Source organism: Hipposideros armiger, unplaced genomic scaffold (genome assembly GCF_001890085.2).
Source record: "Hipposideros armiger isolate ML-2016 unplaced genomic scaffold, ASM189008v1 scaffold_431, whole genome shotgun sequence".
Taxonomy (NCBI): domain Eukaryota; kingdom Metazoa; phylum Chordata; class Mammalia; order Chiroptera; family Hipposideridae; genus Hipposideros; species Hipposideros armiger.
The window spans coordinates 1,358,487-1,378,668 of NW_017731781.1; the positions used below are offsets into that span (position 1 = coordinate 1,358,487).

At 35.9% G+C, this 20,182-nt stretch overlaps 1 protein-coding gene across 2 annotated transcripts in view; it reads left to right on the plus strand.

The window, feature by feature from the left end:
• RABEP1 (rabaptin, RAB GTPase binding effector protein 1) overlaps positions 1–20,182 on the plus strand; it is an 87,277-nt gene that overhangs the window by 35,221 nt on the left and 31,874 nt on the right. For both annotated transcript variants that reach the window (XM_019664863.1, XM_019664864.1), the window contains 4 exons: positions 5,110–5,313; positions 7,115–7,275; positions 10,064–10,183; positions 17,509–17,644. In XM_019664863.1, coding sequence (XP_019520408.1) covers positions 5,110–5,313; positions 7,115–7,275; positions 10,064–10,183; positions 17,509–17,644 — 621 coding nt within the window. The remainder of the gene's footprint in view (positions 1–5,109; positions 5,314–7,114; positions 7,276–10,063; positions 10,184–17,508; positions 17,645–20,182) is intronic.

Genomic DNA, 20,182 nt, shown 5'->3' on the forward strand with positions numbered 1-20,182 from the left:
GTTTTCTTACCTAATGTAATTAGAAATGTTTTAAACAATGTAAATAAGTTTTTTTTAAGTTTGGAAACTAAGAATGTATTCCTATTGCTCATGAGTTAAAGAGGAGTCGCAATGGAGATTGCAAAGTACTTAGCATGCAATGAAGATACTTGTGGGATACAGCTAAAACAATATTTTGAGGGTAAGTTTATAAGTTTAAATGCATTTATTAAAATTAACTTATTAAAAGACACAAGAGATTAAAAATAAGTGATCTAAGTGTTCAGAGGCTAGAAAAAGAGTGAACTCAAAGAAAAAGAAAATAATAGAAATTAATGAAATAGAAAACAAAGAACAGTTAAACTCAAAATCAAAAGCACATCTTTTGGAAAAAACTAATAATGAGAAAATAAAAAGACATAAGTATCAATGCAGTAGCAATGTAAAAGCATAAGAGTACTGTGTATGTCTAGGCCAACAGATTTGGAAATTTAGATGAAATGAGTACTTTCCCAGGAAATATGAATGAACAAAATTACCTTAAATAGAAAACCTGAATAAACCATAACCATAAGAGAAACTGAATCAATAAACAGAATTCTTATTTACAAAAGATGTCACAGGCATAGGTTTTATAGGCAAATTTTGTTAAAACTTCAAGGAACATTTGTTCCTATCTTTTGTAAACTATGTCAGAAACAAAAAGAAAGCCATCCAGCTTATTTTGTGGGATTAATTTAACCTTGATACCTAAACAAGAAGCACTAATACTAGCATACCAATAAACCAACCTCATTTATGGCTGGAGTTTAAAATCCTAAATAAAATTGACTTCAGTAGAGTATGTAAAAACAGTATACCATGACCACATGTACTAGGAATGCAAGGAGAATTTAACTTTAGAGCATCTATTGATATAACTCACTAAATTAACAAGTGAGAAAAAACCAGAAAGGACATTCAATAAAATTTAACACCCTTTAATAATACTAGTTCATTCTAGTTTCTAGCAAACTAATAATTGAGGGTACCTGCCTTAGCCTATGAAAATGTTTCTATTAGAAACCAATAGCATATATCATACTTAATGGTGAAACAAGACAAGAAGGCCTGTTATCAGTACTGTAATTCAATTTGTACTACAGGGTCTCCTAGCCAATGCAATAAAATTTTTAAAAAATGAGTTATAAGATTTGGAAAGTTAAGGATAGTTTTGTTTCTGTGTGGAGACTATATGACTGTCATAGAGGAACCAAGACAGTCTACATTATTAGAACTAAAGAGGGTTATCCATATTGTTGGAATAAAGATTAATATAGAAGATCAGTAATGTTTCTTTGTACCAGTGACAACTAATTATTGAAGTAACAGGAAAAAGGAATCCTGAAGCAAATAAAACAAGACAAAAGAAAAAAAATCACAATCCTTAGTCACTTGGGAATAAGTCTAACCAAGGATGTATTAAAGCTTTATAAAGGAAAGTTATAAAATAGTATTGAAGGACATACAAGAAAAACCTTAATTAAATGGAACGAGCTACCATGTTCATAGGTGGAAAGACTCAATCTCAAAGATGCTAACTCTTCAGCTAATCTACCAATTCAGAGCAAATCGAATTAAAATCTCAGTTTTTTCCCTCATGGGTCTTCCAAAGTATCTTTGATTGTGTAACACCACTGAACTATACACTTAAAAGTGATTAAGGAGGTAAATTTTACATGTATTTTTAAAAAATGGTCCTTATCTTTTAGAGATACGTACTGAAATATTTATGGGTAAATGGTAAGTTTGAGAGTTCCACTTCTAGAATGGTAACGTGAGGAGCTCCATAGACCCACTCCCCAGCAAAACCAGTGAAAATTATTTAAACAACCATTTAAAATCTCTAGAAGTGGTCCTAAGGCATACAGAAAATGAGACATTTCTTCAAGAAAAGCTACTAAGTCTAGGTAAAAATAGAGCATCTGTGACATTTGACTCATGAAGTGCTCCTTCCCTCTCCCCTCCTATCTTGGTGTGATAGAAACTGCAGTCCAGGCAGATAGTGCCTGGAACACAGGTCTACCTCTCCATCATCCCCCTTCCCCTCCCCCCCCCACCTGTTGTAGAGGCAAAGTTTCAGTTGTGTGACCAAGAGGTCTACAGGTGTTTTATTCCACCTAGCCCCCACTCATAGGACAGAGGCTTTATCATGGTTGTGGTATACTCAAAATTCTGATAGCCCTTGCCCTAGCTTGTTTGTAGGGTGGAGGTTCCATGCTGGGAAAAGCAGTCAAGAAGACCAGAGCCCACCACTCCATCTCCCCCACTCAGTGCCCTGTGCCTAAAGCAGATATGTCAGAGATGAGCACCAGCAATTAAGTGGGGTTTGACAGATGGATGTGGTCAGGAAAAAGAGACACTCAGAAGGGATCCCTACAAAAACTGTCATCCCCGAGTGACTGCATGTGCCCAGGGCTGTGCCTTCTGAGGAGCAACATCAGTGGCTACAGTGTGTGTGTGTGTGTGTGTGTGTGTGTGTGTGTGTGTGTGTGTGTGTGTGTGTGTGTGTGTGTGTGTGTGTGTGTGTGGAGGGAGGGAAGGGGCAGAAATACTTTACTAAGTAATCCAGCCAACCACGAAACAAACAGCAGACAACAAGAACAAGCCAGAGAAGGGATGGCGATGAATTAGAGTTACAATATATTATAAAAAATCTCATTTTAAGCAAAAAAGTTTAGGAGATATGAAATAAACAGGAAAAACCCATACAAAGGAAAAAAAGCATGCAGTGCCTGTGAAGATGATCAGATGTCAGATTTAATAGACTTCAAAGTAGTCATAAATATGTTCAAAGAACTGAATTAAACCAATCTTTGAAGAAGTAAAGTGTGATGATGTTTCATCAAATAAGGAATATTAATAAAGAGAAATTGTAACAAATAATCAAGTGGACATTCAGGATTTGAAAAGTACAATAATTAAAATGAAAAGTTCACTATAGGGGCTCAACAGTAGATTTGAACTGGCAGAAGAAAGAATTCGTTAACTTGAAGCTAGGTCACTTAAGATTATCCAGTCTGAAGAACAGAAAGAAAATAGAAAAATGAAGAGCCTCAAAAATGTGAGATACAGTAATACTTTGGCTTGCGAGAATAATTCGTTCTGGAAACAAACTACTTGTATTGCAAGACATCGTTTGTTTACCAAGTTAAAATGTATTAAGTTGCTGGAAACATAATTGCGGTTTTTGCTATTACAAGTAATGGCCAAAACTGCTATTTTGCACCAACCTAATAGAAATGTTTGTTCGTCTTGCGGAACACTCGCAAACCAAGTTCCTTGAAATCCAAGGTTTTACTGTATAATTAAGTGTGTGAATGTACTTGTATGTGTAATGGGAATGCCAGGAGGAGACGTGAGAGACAGAAAAAAAAAACATTTCAAGAGCTAATGACTGGGCCGGCCGAGTGGCGCGTTGGTTGAGTTGGCTTGGGACGCCAGCTCTGAGCAGCAGGGTCCTGGTTCAGATCCCACATATGAGGGCCAGTGACGCTGCAACCTCTACAGCTAAGATTGTGAGCAACAGCTCCACCTGGAGCTGGGCTGCCGTGAGTAGCTGGCTACGGCGTAGGCTTCAGTGGGGCTGGCCAGCAGCGCATGAGCTGCCATGAGCCACCATGAGCGGCCATCCAATGGCCGGCGAGCGACTGCCTCACCCGGGAAGAGCGCAATGATCACAATACCAACATGGGCCAGTGAATCGACGTCCTCCACAACTAGACTGAAGAGCAAAAGGACAGCAACTTGTCCCCCTTCCCCAATTCTCCAACGCTGTTCCCTCCCCCAATTCCCCAATAAAATAAAAAAAAAAAACCAGAGATAATGGCTGCAGGGTTCCCATTTGATGAAAAGCAGTAAGCTACACATAGAACTTCCCGGTAGGATAGAGATGTGTAGATACAGATGCATGCGCGCGTACACACACCTATAGTAAAAATCCTAAAATAAGCCAGAAAAAGAAACCAAAGCTGACTTCTCATTGGAAACAATGAAGGCCAGAAGTCAGTGGGATGGCTTCTAAAATACTCATAGGTTAAAAAAAACCCCTGTTAAACAAGAATCCTGTGTCCAGCAAAAGCATCTTTCTAAGATGACGGTGAAATAAAGACATTCTCAGATAAACAAAAAATGAGAGACTTTCTCCTGGCAGACTGCCTTACGAGAAATACTAAGGGAAATTCTTCAGCTGAAAGGAAGTGATTACAGACAGTAATTTGAATTAAAATGAAAAAACAATGTCCCCAGTAAATGTAACTGTGTAATTGTAACAGAGTATAAATATTTCTTAATGGATTTAAAAGCAGTTCTATAAACCAATATATATATTATGGTCTTATTGGGCCATATGGAGATATATTTGCCAGTATCAGCACCAGATGGTAGGTAATTCCAACCCATAGAATCAAGTGAAAAAAGCCAGAAATGGTAAATATGATGGTTAATATAATGCAGGCTATTAATATACAGTTGGATTCCTTTCTCCTCTCAGGTTCTTTAAAAGACAGTGATATGAAACGGTAATTACAGCAATGTATTGTTGAACTTATAACGAGTAGATGGGAATGTATGTAACAGTAATAGCATATGTAGATGTGGGAAAAGGGAATAGAGCTATAGAGGAGTAACATTTCTATACAGGCATACCTCACAGATGATGAGCGTTCAGTTCCAGACCACTGTGATAAAGCGAGTATCAAAATACAGTGAGTCGTCTTTTTGCTGATGAGGGGTCTTTAGTTTGTAAAAAACACAACACCTATGAAGCACAATAAAATGATGTATGTGGAATTGAGGCCAGACATGTTAAAAGTAAACTCATTTAGCCAGTGGGTGAAAGAGCTTAAATTTAAAACTGTAGTCTTAATCCCTATTTGGTCTGATAGTTAATTGATTTGTGATACCCAGCATACCTTAAATCTTATCTTTAATTAAAATGGTTTCATTTTCTAAGTTAACATTTTACAATTAAATGCTTAACTTCTTCATAGCAATGTTAACATTATAAACTTAATGTTTTGTCTCTTCTTTGGAATGTCAGCCTGATAAAAGCAAATGCCTCACTAATGGAGTCTTTTACTTTTTCCCCAGAGGATCTGAAGAGGCAAAATGCAGTGTTACAAGCTGCACAGGATGATTTGGGACATCTTCGAACACAGCTCTGGGAAGCCCAGGCAGAGATGGAGAATATTAAGGCCATTGCCACAGTCTCTGAGAATACCAAGCAAGAAGCTATAGATGAAGTGAAAAGACAATGGAGAGAAGAAGTTGCTTCCCTTCAGGCTGTTATGAAAGGTAAAGACAAAGAAAGACCTGGTTTATGATTTTCTAAGATAACTGATTCTAATGATTGAGAACATTTTCAGAGGGTCTGAAAAAAATATATCCTGAGTTTAATTTGTGGCTTTGTATATTACCATCTTCTAGGTGTCATTTTCAAAATAAATGGGAATCCAATAATATTGTATATGGGTATATTATATTTTAAACAAATTTAATAATGGAGAATTATGATGAAAGTGTTACAGAGACGTTGCACTAAATGAGAACTATAGTTCATCATAAGGTTTAAAGCAGGGCTTCTAAATGGATTTTCTTATAGGAGTCAGGTAAGTAATAGCAATGAATAAAGCTGAATGGGTACAGATTGTGTGTAGAGCTGGAGAAACCCCCCATGCAAAGAGTAAAGTTACTATTCACACTTATTAATTGCAGCTAATTATTGCCCATCCAGTTCAGTGTTGCCATATCTTGTACATTTTAAAGAAAAATTTGGATTTTTATGTGAAACCTTCACTGCCATCTGTGAGATAGAATGGACTATGGGTTAGAATAGGCTTTATGGGCTGCCAGCTTGTCTAAGGAAGAGTAATGGTTTAGTTTCTGTCTGCTGTTGGCACTAATGCTGAATTATTTCCTGCATTTCTGAGAAGATAATGAAGTCAGTTGCCTTCTGAAGCTTTTGGTTCCTGGAATTCGTTTAGTTAATATTTTAAGTGTGAAATAGTGGTGACTTTTTTTTCTGTCTTAGCATTTGTGTATCTTTTTTGCTTTAGTACTCTTGGGAAGAAGGTGGTAAGACTAATCCTATTTCTCAGTTTGTGGTTATCACCTAGGGATTACTCTGAGCCTCTATGACAATACTGACTATAGTGGTTTACACACACAGGAGTTTATTTTACTCACAGAAGAAGATATCCACAGGTAGTTAATCCGGAGCTGGTTACAGTGGTTCCACGATGTCCCCAGTGTTCTTGGGACCTTCGGTTCTTCTGTTTCTTCAGCCTTAGTATGTAGTTTTCAACTTCATTTTGCCTCATGGCTGAAAAATGGCTGCTCCTCCTTCAGGCTGCCTCAGAAAAGCAAACATTTGCTAGAAATATCCAGCATATATACCTCCCCCCAAACACACACACACAACCCCGCACAGTTTATTGAGGTGTGTGGTTCCCTGTAATTGGAAAATCTAGTTTTTAAGTTGGGTCATTAACTTCCTAGACAAAATCGGGGTTTTGTTAGTAAGGAAGAAGCAGCAGTGGAAATTAATGGGCAACCATCAGTGTTTATCACATGACGTTTTAAGATTATGTTAAATTTAAAGCCATTTTATAAAGACTTTATAGAATTTGTCTTAATTTAAAATCTTGGGTTATAGTAAAATATTCCAGAAATACCTCCTCTTTTCTTATACTTTCAGGTAGTTGGATTGGGGTGACATGTTGTATTTGACTTAGGAGCCATAGGGTAGTATCTGAGAACAGAGGTTTTGAAGTGGCCTTAGGTTTGAATTCCAGCTCTGCTTTCTGGTTATGAAACATTGGCTGGGGCACTTAACCTTTCCTAAGCTTTTCTTATCTGTAAAATAGTATATGACACAGATTTATTTGAAGATTAGAAATAATTTAAAGCCCTTAGCAAAATTTCTACACATAATAAGAACTAGAAACGTTAGTTTAGCTTTTTTTTTTTTTAGTGAATTAAAAGAGTTCCAGAAATTAGGCAAAAGCTCTTTATATAACTACTTTTTCAATTTTAGTGTGCCAGAACATTTTTTTTCAGAATGCTTAGACATGAAATATTTGGTGATGTTTTGTAGAAACAGTTCGTGACTATGAGCACCAGTTCCACCTTAGGCTGGAGCAGGAGCGAACGCAGTGGGCACAGTATCGAGAATCCGCAGAGAGGGAAATAGCTGATTTGAGGAGAAGGCTGTCTGAAGGTCAAGAGGAGGAAAATTTAGAAAATGAAATGAAAAAGGTATGAAGGAATGTATTCATCTGTAGAAATATTTAAAATCCAAATGTAAGATGCTTTAATATTATTGTGGTAATAGAAGTTGTATTTTTATGTTTTCTGTTAGAGGAATTACTTGGACACAAACCTAAATATAATACTAGATAATTTGATGCCGTTTCCCCATATATTTTATAGAAAACTCCCTCACAGTCTTCAGATCTTTGACCAAAAGTTTCCTCCTTGTGAGGCCTATCCTGACCACCCCCATTTAACACTGCAACCTGCCCACCTCCATCCCCTACCTACCACAACCCTGCTGATCACCCTTATCCTATTCTAATTTTTCTTTTTCCATAGCACATATTTCCTTATAATATCCAGTGTTCAGCTATTTATTATGTTCATTGTTTGCTGCCTTTTTCTCCTTGCTAGAATGTAAGCTCCATGAGGGCAGGAGCCTTGTTTATTTGTGTATCTTAAATGCCTGGAATAGTGTCTAGAACACAGGTGCTGGATGAATATTTGTTGAATGAGTATTGTTGCTTGGTGCTTTAGTTTTTGGTTTTACTTCTTTCTCAATATACCTTGGTTCCTGTGTGATGAATGTACTGCATAGTATGCTTGAACATATTACCATGAGATGCCTGAACATAGACCAACTAAATATAAGGTGAAATATGTTATCATTGAGAAAATTTAAAAAGCTTTATGGCCAGCTTGATTATATAAACTTTTACGTTACTAAATTATATGCATGCACACACTCATATATATTTAAAATCACATATTAAATAATAATTAGAATTTGATTTTTCTTTTCAATGGGATTAATCATAGTCTTAGATTCCTAATTCTTGGTCCATACAAGGACTGCTTTCATGGTTCTTTAGTTTTTTAAATAAATGTAAAAATCTGAGAACCCAACACACAAAAGTTTGAACCTTGAGGAATAGTTTTTTTTCCGTTCTCTCATTTTAGGAAAAGATTTTAATTCAGAATCTTCATGAGGATCTGACAGTGTCTTCATCATCACTAGTGTCACTTAGTCATCTAACAGTAGACAGCCTTCATTTCTCTCAGGTTGAGATGAATTCATATTTGATGCTGTCATTGGAAATTATATTCCTAGTTACTACTGCCCATTCACAGGAGGATAGTTGTTTCTTTCTATTTTTTCTAATATATTCATATTCATGATTTCCACAATCTGCTACTTTTTGTCATTTTTAAAATTTATTTTTTAAAATAAATTTTATTTTTTAGAATAGTTTTTTATCTACAAAAAAAGTGAAGCTAGTACAGAGTTCCCATAAACTGCACACCCAGTTTCCCGTTATTAACATCGTATGTTAGTGTGGTACATTTGTCACAATAAACCAGTATTGATTTATCATTAACTGAAGTCCATTATTTGTATTCAGATTTCATTAATTTTTACCTAATGTCCTTTTCTCTGTCCCAGGATCTCATCCAGGATACCACATTATGTTCAGTCATGTCTCTTTAGGCTCCTCTTGGCTGTGACAGTTTCTCAGATTCTCTTTGTTTTTAATGACCTTTCTGTCATTTAAAAAAATTATCTTATAAAAATTTGTTTATAATGTTATACAACACTTTGAATTGTGAGGTCATCTTTGCATTAATAAATAACTCCATTAATTCTTTGCGTTTTCTCTCCTATTCCCTTTCCTGCTGGTTTTTATCAGCAGACTTCTATAAGCATACCAAATTAGCCTTAACTGAAGATGTTTTAAAATCACATGTCTTTTCCAAACAGGACTTAGTGCAAAATGAAATAAATGTTGAAATGACTTTGTAAGGACTGGAAAACAAACCTCTCGTCTTTAGGGAAAATCTTCACTCACATTTGCACATATATGATATTTTCCCTATCATGAAGAATTTAGGATAAGCTTGAGGTCATTTAAATTTAGTGAATAAAGTGAATTTTCATTTTTACTATAATGAAACAAAGCCAACGTTTTAAGTCTGCCTTTGTTTCAGTTTATGTGTGTGTGTGTGTGTGTGTGTGTGTGTGTGTGTGTGTATAAATGAAAATTAATTTTTTCATCAGTATAAGAGTTTACGGATATTGTCTCTTTTTAATCTATGTTTTTGAGAATGAAGGATGGAAAACAATACGATAATTTTAGGGGTCATCTTTGGGTTTGTTTTATTTAAATATCAAAAATAAATTTATATTTAAGTACTCTGTTTAAATAACTGAATGAGAAGCCTTTTTATAGCAGTGTAATTTTCTATTATTTTAGCAAATACATTGTTCTGTTTTTTTAATGTTTAAAAAAGTCTTTTCAGGGTTGGTCAAGTGGCTCAGTTGGTTAAGAACTCACTCATGGCCCGAGCTGAGCTTCTGCTGAGCTGCCAACAGGTGGCAGGATAGTTCAGCTAAAAAAAAAAAAAAAAGTCTTTTCAGTATTCATAAGAAATTATGGTTTCATTAATTTAGTAACCAAGATTGTAAAAAAGTATTTAACATGTGTATTCCCTTTTATACATAGGGTATTTTCCAACTCAATTACTCAATTAATTAAAAAGTCAATTGTCATAGTGAATCTATTTTCCTACCTAATCTCAAATTCTAAATGGAGTATTTGTGAAAACTGTGATTATGACTTGGCTTTCAAAGCAATGCAACATTTAAACTTGGATGTGGTTCAGTTTTGGGAGTGCTAATACAGTGCCCAGTAGAGTTATATGTTATAATAATTTTAACAAGAGTGTGGGTCAGAGTTTTTTAGAAAAGCAATAAATCAGTAAGTTGCAGTATTTCATTCTTTTTAACCTTTAGGCCCAAGAGGATGCTGAAAAACTTCGGTCTGTTGTGATGCCTATGGAGAAGGAAATTGCAGCTTTAAAAGATAAACTGACAGAAGCTGAAGACAAGATTAAAGAGTTGGAGGCCTCAAAGGTTGTGAAACATTGTAATCCATTTGCTTGAAACCCAAGATTCCCCCATAATGTCATGGGCAAAATTAGAATCACTAAGGGGGTAAAAACTGTAATTTAGACTATACATCTTAAGAATTTTGCTTTCTTTAACACGCAAAAAAAAAAATGCTTGGAGGTGGTTTTTTCTTTGTAGTGTTATAAATCAATCACAATAGTGATGCTTGTGCTACTTTGTTACAAAGTTGGTGTTGGTGTTTATTTTCTTATTAGAATGAGACCAGATCTTATTCATTTTCTTATCATGGAAAATAAACTGTTCGAAGTTGTTTTTGTTTTCTGAAGCCAGTACCAGAATTGATCTTTTAGAGATGATGTGGTTGTAGTTTGGCTGGATTTGTTGGCCATAAAGACATATCAGAAGAAATACAAAGGGAGTGTTGAAAATTTTAATAACTAATTAAAAGAAAGTAGGGAAGAAGCAAAAAATAAGAAGAAAGATAGTAAACAGAAGCACAACATAGGACTATAGAAATAAATGTAGGAATTTAGAAATGGGAATGTATCAGCAATCCTAGTAAATGTAAACTGATAAATCATCTACTAAAAGAGATTGGGTTTTAAAAAATCTAACTTTATATTGCTTATAAGAGATACACCTAAAATAAAAATTACAAGGTGAGATTGAAAATAAAGGGATATTTAAAAATATGTCATGTAAATTCTAACCAAAAGGCAGTTGATACAGCATTTGTATTATGAAACAGGATGTAAGGGACAGAAGAATTAATAGAGATAGAGAAGAACTCCATCTAATAAATAATCCATCAATAAGATATGACAATCATGAATTTGAATGCACCTTACATAGCCTTGAAATATGTAAACTATAAAGTGACAATTAAGGAGAAATTGACATTTACAATTATAGATTTAAACTGACCTTTAGCAAGTGATAGTGCAAGCTATATATATATATATTATTTTTTTATTTTTTTTTTATTTTAGTAGAGATATAGGAGTTAGATCAACCCAATTAATAATTTAGGTTAACAGACACACAGAACCCTGTACCCAAGAAAGAGAGACTATATTTTATACTGTAGTAGAGCATAGTAGTTAAGAGCTCAGCATTTATTAGCTGGGTGACCTTGGGCAAATTACTTAATCTTACTGTACTTTAGTTTTCTCCGTTGTAAAATGGGGATAATAATATTTCCTGCCTCTTAAGGCTATTATGAGGATTACAAAAGTTAACACATCTAAAGCACTTAGGAAAGTGCATGGCATAAAGTAGTATTTTTAGGTACATTATACTTTTCATAAGGTCACAAGGGGAGGGTCAACAGATTTCAAAGAATTATAGAGACCGAAATTTCTGTTCACAGCTTATTAAATTATTTATGATAAAATGATAGCTAAAATGAAGTCAGGAAATGAAAAAAATGAACTCAGGTGGAAAAAAGAATTATAAAATTTTCGAGTGATTTGAATGTTTTACTCAAGAATCTAAAAAAGAGAACAATATAGTACAAACAATATGACTAGAAGGAAATAATACAGATAAGAGCAGAAATTAGTGAAAGAAAAACAAAAGAAAAATTGAGAATGTCAATATAATGAAAAAAATGGAAAAACTAATAAGATAGACAAACATCTAATAAGACTAATGAGAAAAAAAAGACTCAAACTATTAGAAATTAAGGAGGGGACATAACTACAAATCACTAGAGATTTTAAAATAATAAATACTATGAGCAATGTCATACCAATACATTGGAAATGAAATAAATTTGATGAAATGAAAAATTTCTAATGAAAGGTAATTAGTCAAAGTTGCCTCAAGATAAAATAGGAAACCTAAAGTAGTCAGTAGCTATTAAAGAGAGTGTATTTATAGTCAAAAATTGTCTTTCTCCTCTTTCCTCCCCTCCAAAAGACATTGGATTCAGCTGGTTTGCAAGCAAGTTTTTCCAAACCTCCTGGAAAGAGATAATTCTTATATTTTGTAAACTGTGTTAGACTAGAAAAAGAGGGAAAGCTCTTCAGGTCATTTTATGAGACTTGTATAACTTCATTATAAACAAACACACACAAGAAAGGCAGGATAAGCAAAGAAAATTATAGGTCTAGCTCATTTAGGAATACAGAAACAAAATTTTCAACAGTGTAGCTTAAAAGAAAATAAGACAGCATAACCAAATAAGGTGTATTCCCAGGAATTTAAAGATGGTGTATCACCAGAAAACTATTATTATGTGCCACATAAAAAGATTGTAGAAGAGCAATATATTCATTTTAGATTCAGAAAGGCATTTGATAAATTTAAACACCCAGTAACTTAATAAAGGGTTATTTATCAAACCTTTAGCAAACATAATCAATGATCAGTGTTTAGCAGCCTTACCATTAAGGACAAATACAATATGAGGAGACCTGTGCTCAGTGATTTTGTTCAGATTTTTTGTGGTCCTGGATTATGCAACAAAACAAGGTAAAAAAATGAGGCATAAGAGCTGGAAAGAAAAAGATGAAACTGATTTGATTGTCTATATAGAAAAGCAAGAGAATTACAAACAGGTTATTAGACCTAATAAGAGTTCAGAAAAGTTGTTCCAACAAGGTCAACATATAAAAACACCAGTAATAGCCAATTAAACAGTGTAATGGGGATTAAAAAGAGCCCATTCACAATAGCAAAAAAATCCTATAGCTGTCCCCCTCTTATCCTGGGTTTCACTTTCCGAGGTTTCAGTTACCCAAAGTCAACTGCGGTCTGAAAATATTAAATGGAAAATTTCAAAAATAAACAATTGATAAGTTTTAAATTGCGTGCTATTCCGAGGTGATGAAATCTCACGCGGTCCTACTCCGTCCCACCTGGAACATGTATCATCTCTTTGTCCAGCATCTCCATGCTGTGTCTGTTATCTGCACATTAGTCACTTAGAAGCCATCTGGGTTATGAGATCAACTTGCGATATCACAGTGCTTGTGTTCAAGTAACCCATGTTTTACTTAATAATGGCCCCAAAACACAAGAGTGGTGATGCTGGCAATTCAAAAGAGAAGCTGTAAAGTGTATGTATGTATAGGAAAAAACATAGTATGTATAGAGTTTGGTACTGTCCTTGGTTTCCAGCATTCACTGGGAGTCTTGGAATGTACTCCCCACAGATAAGGGAGGGGTGCTTTATTTAATTTACCTAGAATATATCTAAACAAAAATGGGCAAGATTTTATGGAGTACATTAAAAATGAAGATCTGAATACTTGTGTGTTTCTTAATGAAAGAATAATGTATTACAAAGCAGGCAGTATATCCCCAAATTAATCTATAAATTAAAAATTCCATTCAAAATCCAACAGGGTTTAATAAGGAACTTGATAAATAAATCCTAGAATTCATATAGACATGCAAAGGATCAGTAATACACCCTGCAAAAATTTTAAGAAGACAAGGTGAGGAGACTTGTCCTACTTACTGGATATTAAGACTTACAGTAAAGCTGCTGTAATTAAGATAGTTTGTTATTGGTTTAGGGATAAACAAATGGACCAATGGAACAGACTAGAGAACCCAGAAAGACGGTGCCAAAAAATGTATCCACATTTTAAGAACGGAAAGAACTGTAATAAAATTACGCTGATGGTAACCACTTTGAGTACCTCTTGTAATTGCAGAAGTCAAACGTGACTTGTATTCACCTTTTGTTATCTGTATATATTGAGCATTACAATTTTAATACAGTTTTTTCCTTTCTTAAAATGTGGATACATTTTTTTGGCACCCTTTGTAGATATATATACACATATATACATATATATGGAAATTTGACATATGATATGTGGCATTACAAATCAGTGGTAAAATATTGGATTGCTTAAAAATAAGCTTTTATGGCCGCCTGAGCGGCTCAGTTGGTTAAGAGCGTGAGCTCTGAGCAATAGGGTCACTGGTTCAATTCCCAGGTGGGCCAGTGAGCTGCGCCCAAGCTGAGCTGCTGCTGAGCTGCCGCTGAGCTTCCAATAGGTGGCAGGATGGTTCAGCTGGTGAGAGCACGTGCTCCTAACAACAAGGTTGCTGGTTGGACACCCGCATAGGATGGTGGCTACGCCCACCCGCAACTAAGATTGAACACATATATTCAAGCACTTTAAGCTGAGCTGCCCTGAGCTGCTGATGGACGGCTGGATTGCTCAATGGCTAGAGCTTGTGCACTTAGCTACAAGGTTTCTGGTTGACTCCCGCATGGGATGGTGGGCTATGCCCACCTGTAATTAAGTTTGAATATGGCACCTTGAGCTGAGTGGCCACTAGCTGCCTACAGGAGGCCAGATGGCGACTGGACTTGGAGCTGAGCTAGCTGCACCCTCCACAACTAAGATTGAAGGACAACAACTTGGCTATTCCCCTTCCCCAATTCCCCAATAAAATCTTTAAAAAAATTAAATAAATAGAAATAAGCTTTTAAAATAATTATTTGTAAATATGGAATAAAGTAAAATCAGCTTTGTGCCTCACACTTTACAACTATTAATTTCAATGAATTAAAAACCATAAGAGGGAAAAGTAAATCTTTAAAACGTTTAGATGAAAAAAGAATACATTATTTGGGATACAAAAACATTTTCTTTTTTTTTCTTTAAAGATTTTTATTGGGGAATTGGGGGGATGGGAACAGTGCTGGGGAATTGGGGAAAGGGGAACAGACAAGTTGCTGTCGTTTTGTTCTTCAATCTAGTTGTGGAGGATGTTGCTTCACTGGCCCAAGTTGGCACCATCATTGCGCTCTTCTCTGGCGAGGCAGATCAGTCGCCGGCTTCTGGACGGCCGCTCACTGCGGCTGCTGGCCGCTCACGCTGGCTGCTGGCCACACACGGTAGCCCATGGCAATCCACTGCCACAGGGACTGCAGCCCACGCCGTCGCCGGCGACTCATGGCAGCCCAGCTCCAGGTTGAGCTGTTGTTCAGCATCTTAGCTGTGGAGGGCAGTGTCACTGGCCCTCATATGTGGGATCCGAACCGGGGCCCTCTGGCATCCCAAGCGAGTTCTTAACCATCGCGCCACTCGGCCGGCCCTTCTTCTTTTTTTTTTTTTTGTAAGATTTTATTGGGGAATTGGGGGGATGGGAACAGTGTTGGGGAATTGGGGGAAGGGGAACAGACAAGTTGCTGTTGTTTGGTTCTTCAGTCTAATTGTGGAGGACGTGTTTCACTGGCTCATGTTGGTATTATCATTGCTCTCTTCCTGGGTAAGGCAGATCGGTCGCCAGCCTCTGGATGGCCGCTCACGGCGGCTCTTGGCAGCTTACACCGGCTGCCAGCCGCTCACGCTGGCTGCCGGCCACACACGGTAGCTTATGGCAGCCCACTGCAGCAGGGGCTGTAGCCTATGCCGTCACCGGCGATTTATGGCAGCCCAGTTCCGGGTCAAGCTGTTGTTCACTATCTTAGTTGTAGACGGCAGTGTCACTGGCCCCCATGTTGGATCCGAACCGGGGCCCTGCTGCTCAGAGCTGGCATCCCAAGCCAGCTCTTAACCAACGTGCCACTCGGCCGGCCCCAAAAACATTTCTTAAGGCAAAAATATTGACTGTAAAAGAAAAGATTGACAAATTTGCCTACATTAGAATATAAAACTTCCTCATTAAAAGATATTACATAAAGTTGAAGAGCTATAGACTGTTAGAAGATATCTATACCTCATATACTTGACAAAAAGTTAGTATTCAAAATTAACAAAAATTGCCAAGTCTATAAGGGATAAATGGCTCAGCAGAGAAACAAATGAAGAATGGGTACGAACAAGCAATTCACAAAAGAGGAAATCACAATAGTCAAGGAATGTGAAAAGATGTTGAACCTCACTAGAAACCAGGGACGTGATACCATTTTACCCTAATCAGGTTTTAAGTCATACAGTACTGATTTATTGCATTCACTCACTATTGAGGTGTTTGAAACTCTTCCCAATTTCAGCTGCCATTGTCAAGTTGGAGCCCCAGTTGATTATTTTGGGGTTCTTGGGGGCCCTTGTTGCTTTCCTTTCACCTGCATAGATGCTGATACCATATAAGTCCATGTAGGTAGTTTTCAAGTGATTTGTCCCCACCCTCTATTTATCACTTGTTTTTTTTTTTTTTTTTTACAAATATCCATGTGTTTTTGGTTTTGTTATTTTAGTAGCTCTGTTAGGATGTGTGGAATTCAAGGAAAGTCACACACTGTGCCACCATTGCCACCATCTTCCCAGAGTTCTGCTTAGTTGCTTTTGAACGTTAGAAATTCATTAGTTATTGAGTCAAATATTTGTTCTAAGAAGTAATAACTGATTAGTGGTTATATGCCACCATTTTGTATCTGCCATATTGACTCTCCTTTACCATCAACTGAATTATCACCCTCTCCAGGTGATAGGCAAAATACCTCATAATAGCCAGCATTTTGTCACGCTTGGTTAATATCTTTTTGATTGGCTGACAACCTCCAATGAAATATCAAGTGGCAGCTTTAAACAATCATTTTAGTCTGTGACCAGTACCACTATATTATATTAAGGGTCCAGGAGTAAAGATATCTGCAACAAATTAGTCAGCTATTTCATGTTTGAAGTAGTGGGACGATAAAAGGCTTGAAAATGACCTTGAAAATGAAATTAGACACAACCATGTGAAAAAGTTGGAAGTTAAAAAATGGCCATAGGATGGACAATTTGCAAGACAGGGTGAAACAAGTGATGATTCTATCATCACTTTCTGGGGCAAAATTGCATTTTATTCTGGTTATGACTTTTTCAGATACTAGACTAAATTATTATTTGAACATTATAGTTAATTGTTCTACAAAAATAAAACAGTTTTTTAAAAGATGTGATTTTAAAAAGTATTCCATACTTCAAGTTTGTGTTCATTACAGTATGAGACCAGTTATTTTTTTTTCCATCATGACTTCCTCTTTTTTCCTTCTGTGAATATATGTACCTGTGAAAATGTCTCCTTTTTATAAATTTAAGAAATTACCCCAGTAGGAATCAAAGATACGCAAACTTACAAAGGTGTGGTGTTATTTTTATCTTTAGAAAGTAATAATTACTGTTTAAAATAAAAACAACTTGGTGTGACTGAGTACGCAATGAGCACATGTATGTGTTGCTCTGGGAATACAAATTGGAACTACCTTTCTGAAAAGCAAGGTACAAAACTGTTACACGTAATCTCAGTTGTCTATTTATTTACTCTTGTGATATGATTATAGGTAATGCCTATTATTAGTTATGTTATTTTCCCAGTTTTCTATAGTAAGTATGTAAATTTTAGTTTAATAGAATGGCATTTTGTTTCAGGTTAAAGAACTGAATCATTATCTGGAAGCTGAGAAATCTTGTCGGACTGACCTAGAGATGTACGTAGCTGTTTTGAACACTCAGAAATCCGTTCTACAGGAAGATGCTGAGAAACTGCGGAAAGAATTGCATGAAGGTAAATGTATATTCTGTATATTATCTCAGTCTCTAAGAGAACTATGAAAATCAAATTGATGTTGATTAATAACAACAAATCTTAGAATCCCAATCCATTATGTTAGTGATTTAATTTAAGCTTTGCCATTGGTTTGAGTGTTCTTATGAAAACCTGGAGATGCCAGGTCTCCTAAAAATACAGTAAAACCTTGGATTGCGAGTAACTTGGTTAGCGAGTGTTCCGCAAGACGAGCAAACATTTTTAATACATTTTTAACTTGGTAAACGAGTGATGTCTTGCAATATGAGCAGTTTGTTTCCGGAATGAATTATGCTTGCAAACCAAGGTATTACTATACTTAGATTGTTATTGGCTTCTCTCTCCTCTGGGACCCCAGTAATAACTTTACAGGTCATGAGCCATGGGCCAAAAGATAATAGGCTGGGAACTTCTGCTTAAATTGCTTTTGTCCCCAGACCCATTTTGAAGGAGGCGGATTAGCAAAAGTGAACATGGGACAAAGAGTGCAGATAGTGTATTCTGGTATTTTTAAGTAATATCCCTGGTTATAAGGGACAATTGATACAGAAATTAACTCTATTTTCCCAGGATAGGGGAAGAAGATTCATCTTTTCCTAATTGATATATAAAAACTATGCTTTTGTCTTTTAATTCTTCTCGTGATTCCTGTGCACCTGGGGTTCTTAACCTTTTTGTGCCAGACTCCTTTAGCAGTCCTGTGAAGCCCTCTCAGATAATGTCTTTAATCTATATAATACATAGGATTACAAAAGAAACCAATTATATTATAAAACAGTTATCAAAATACAAATAACTGTGAACTTATGGTATAGTAATAAATGTGCTATTTTAGTAATACTTTAAATAATAAGGTGTAGTAGCAGGTGTAATAACTGTTGTAATTTTGAAGTAGTGATGGGCATATATGACACATTAAGATGTCTGCAACAATTGTACTGAGATAAGAAAATATCTGTGGCTTCTGTTGATGACCAAGTCATAGATATTATTGTACTTACTGTAGTTCGTTGCCTTTAATTTCATAATTGAAGGAAATGATAAATTTTAGTTAGAGGGTAGTGAAAACAAAGATCTAATTTTTATTCTCTCATCCAAATGCATGGGCCCCCTTGAAATCTTATACTTGTTGCAGGTTATTCTAGTAACATTTTAATATGCAGGTTTAGTGGCGATCTCATCCTACAGTGAATACTTTTAAGTACGTCAAATGCTGTGGAAGATATAGTTCTTTCATAAATAATTTAGGTTTGCATATGAGTTAGTTTTTTCCCCAAATAGTAGAAAGCTGAAATTATAGAAGCATACAGAATTATTTCATAAAATGCTATGAAAATAACCCAAAGTTTGAGCAAATCCTTGTCTTTCAGAAAATATTTTTCAAACGTGCTCCTGCAGTTAAAAAGACACCCAAACTCTAAAGGGTGTCCCCAAAAAAAGGAATTTCTGTTTAAACTATGTGCCCCAACCCTTCCAGAAATAGTGCAAGACTACCAAACTTTCCTAATATATCTGGAAAAGTATCTGAGAAGATTCATTAAAATGAGTAAAAGGATAGATTAATTTGCATACTGAAAAACTTACACCAAAAAATAGTATTTTAATGAAAAGAAGACAAAAATTGAGTAGCAGTGTAACTTACAGCCTAAATTGAGGGAATTAGACATGTAAGCAAGTTAGTGCAGTTGGGTATCATAGGTGCTAGACTTGGAAGTGTGTTAGGAGGAAGCAGTGCTGCAGACAGGCTTCTTATAAGAAGTTGTTCTTATATGGAGTTTTGAAAGATAGGTAGGTATTTGTCAGGTAGTCAGAAATGAGCATGACATTCAAGGTCATTTGTATGTGGTGCAGCAAGGTAAGGAAGTGTAAGAAGTGTAGTTCAGCAAAAATAGGATGCAAGAAGCAATGCTGCAAAATGTGAGTGAGATAGGAGAGGTTGACCTAGGCCTGATCATGGAGACCTTATAGTAAGGATTTTGGATTTTATCCTATGGGCAGTAGGGGGCCTCTGAAGGGTTTAAAAAAAATTTTTTTTTTTCTGAAATAACAGCTTAATTGAGATATAAATCACATACTATGAAGTTCACTCTCTTAAAGTATACAATTCAGTGATTTTTAAAATATATTCACTAAGTTGTGCACCATAACCACTATCTAATTTCAGAACATTTTTATTACTCCCAAAAGAAATTCTGTACCCATTGCCAGACACCCCCTATCCTCTCCTTCCTTCCAGCCCCTGGCAACCACTAGTCTACTTTCCATCTCTATAGATTGGCTTATTCTGGATTTCCATATAAAAGGGATTATACAATATGAGGCTTTTGTGTCTGACTTTTCTGAAAGGCTTTAAACTTGAGAGTGATAATACTCATTTTGCATTTTAGAAAGTTCATTTTAACAGCAGTGTGGAGGATAGAACAGAGAGGGCAGGACTAATGGCAGGAAGACTAACAAAGGGACTGCTGTGGTAGCTGTCTCCATCATAGGGCTGACCTCAGGCAGAAGATGGCTGGC